This window comes from Terrapene carolina, unplaced genomic scaffold, assembly GCF_002925995.2.
Source record: "Terrapene carolina triunguis isolate 2854851 unplaced genomic scaffold, T_m_triunguis-2.0 Scaffold29490, whole genome shotgun sequence".
Lineage (NCBI taxonomy): Eukaryota > Metazoa > Chordata > Testudines > Emydidae > Terrapene > Terrapene triunguis.
This window is the reverse complement of record NW_020693841.1, coordinates 37,584-40,220: the sequence shown is the minus strand read 5'-3', so window position 1 is coordinate 40,220 and position 2,637 is coordinate 37,584. Positions and strand designations below refer to the sequence as shown.

The window sequence follows — 2,637 nt, the reverse complement described above, 5'->3', positions numbered from 1 at the left end:
TACTGTGCCAAATACACACAATGAGGGGGAACCTATCAGAGCTAGCATTAAAACTAACCTTGCGGAGAACCAGCCTTCCAGGGTGAGTGGCAGAGAACCTGCACCCCTATGCCCTATACCACCCTCACTCCATATACCTGCACTTCCCACATTACTCCTGGGGGAATTCATGTCCCCTGCAGATTTCTTTGCTTCCCTGCAGAAAAATGACTTTCTGACAGGGAAGCAAAGGGAAGCTGCAAGAGAAGTCATGTACCACTCCCTAGCAGTGCGAGTACATCATCTCAGGCAACTGGCGGAAACGTAAATCACCATGGGGCTGGGGACACCCCAGCCAGTGGCTCCTAACTGGCTGCTACTCCCGTCTAGGATGGAGGCAGTAGAGGATGGGACTTCCTCTTCCCCTGCACGGAGTGGCTGGGGCTGTGTCAGTCCCACCCCTAGAAACCTCCACCATCTGCAGGAAGCTCAGCTGCCTCCCCGGCTTCCTGCCCACATCGCTCCTCAGATTGGGGGGAGGGGTCACTGTATAGGGAGCTGCTCCCTCATCCACCCAACCCCTGTGCCTCTGGACTTCCCATACACAGACACCCCTGCCAAGCCTCACTCGGTACATCCACAAACCCCCTAGCTTTACATACTCAAACTCCACCCTACTGAACCTCAACCCCTGCATCTGGAGCCCCCCTGCACCCAGACCCCCTGCTTCCGGACTACGACCCCTGCACCCAGGCCATGCCCCAGTGAGCTCCCTGCACTCAAACCTCCATCTTGATGCCCCACCCCCTGCCCCACCCTGAGTCCCCACATCCAGACCCCGACACCACTGACCCCCAATTACCTGCACCCAGACTCCCACCCCACGAAGACCCACTCCAGCACCTTCACCTTGAAGCCCCTGCAGAATCCCAATGCCCCTGCACCTGGGACTCCTCCCCACCCCCCAATGAACCTCTGTGAATCCAGATCCCCCCCACACCTAGACCCCCCCTACTGAGCTGCCTGCACCTACATTGTCTCACACAACACCCTCTCACCCCACACCTAGATCCCCCCACACTATGCCCCTTCACACTTGGATCCTGCCTGGTTGAGCCTGCCTGCCCCACACCTGGTGCATCTGGCTCAGAGGGGCAGGACCCCAGGGCAAGCCCAGGCCTTGTGCTTTGTCAAGGTCGGGTGCAGCCTCACTGCTGAGTCCATGGGTGTGGGGTGGGGAGGCTGCAGGGTGATCTCCCACCTTCGTGCAGCCAGAGGCCTGTGCTCCCCACTGCCATGCTGGAGTAGCAGTAGCTGTCAGCACCGCGTTCTCTGTGCTTGGCTACCTGGTCACTTCTTGCAGATTCCATGGCAAGTTACCAGCACTTGGGAACTAAGCCCTGCATCTCCCAAAGTCAACTGAAAACGTCTTTCTGACCAATGAGTAAATTTGCCTATTAAAAATAGGTTACGAATAAAAGGTTAAGTTACAAGTAGAAATAAAGCTGTCCTCAGAATGGAAGAAAGCAACTAATGAATTTCTTTCTCCCCCCACCCCCATTTCCTCTTCTTTCTCTCTCTCTTTATCTCTTTCTTTCTTTCCCAACATTGTTTACGAAGGAGGATGTTGTGTTCTCCTTTCGAAAAAATGGGCCTTTCCCCCATCTACATATATATGTTCTCTCAAAGATATGCAAAACTCCCCAGTCTTATTTGCTATTTAAAAACGCAATGGTCCAGAGAAGCTTGTTCATTCAATTTGCCAGCGACCTGCTGAATTCACCTTCTAACCAATCCTATGGCTGTGACCTCACCTGTTTGTAGCTTCATTTTCCTGAGCGGGCTTTCATGTTAGTTAATGATTTATGAATAATTGTGTATATACCATTATAACTCTGGTCAGAAGCTACAGGGGTGAAGGGACAGATTAGAGGGAGAGGGAGAGATAGACACAGAGAAAGATATCCAAGCAGCATACATACAGAGGGCAGGATGGTGTGATGGATATTGCAGAAAGAATAGATAGCCAGAGTGCAGAGAGGAGGTAGAATGGGTGGATGGACAGAAGGATGGGCAGCTCTTGCTAGTGCATGGACAGAGGAGTATTGTTAAAACTATATTTTCAAATTTCTCTTTTTCTTTGTCAGGTGTTCTCTCCGAGGTTGTCCTGACCCAATCAGGTCCGGAAGTGAGGAAGCCAGGAGAGTCCACTATTCTGAAATGTGCTGTGACGGGGGCTGATCACAGCACATCTATCATGACTTGGATGAGACAGGCTCCGGGGAAGGGACTGGAGTGGCTGGTTTACTACTATTCCCAGGCCAGCATCTTCTACTCGCCTGCCATGCAGGGGCGATTCACCGCTTCCATGGACAGCTCCAGCCTCTATCTGCAGATGTACAGCCTGAAAGAGGAAGACACCGCTGTGTATTACTGAGTGAGACTAGGCGTGTCCACAGTGCTCCAGCCCCTTACAAATACCCTGCGGCACAAAAGCAGCTCCCTAAGCAAGGCCACTGTATTATCCTCCTTTAGTCCCCCCATCCCGTCACCTGTGCCATCAGCTCACCTAGAACACAATGGTTTGGCAGGCGGTGCGCTGTGAGCTCTGCTAATCGCAGTCTCTCTGATGGTCTCCTTGTTCCCTTGTGCTGCCCA

General features: G+C 52.7%; 1 gene segment (V, D, J or C); it reads left to right on the top strand.

Moving 5' to 3' along the window:
• Window positions 1–2,126: 2,126 nt before the first annotated feature.
• LOC115271483 lies at window positions 2,127–2,416 on the top strand (the record flags this gene model as incomplete). The annotated part of the segment is given in 1 exon segment: window positions 2,127–2,416. A coding segment is annotated over 1 exon segment (290 nt), but the record flags the coding sequence as incomplete, so codon positions are not given.
• Between the last annotated feature and the right edge of the window lie 221 nt (window positions 2,417–2,637).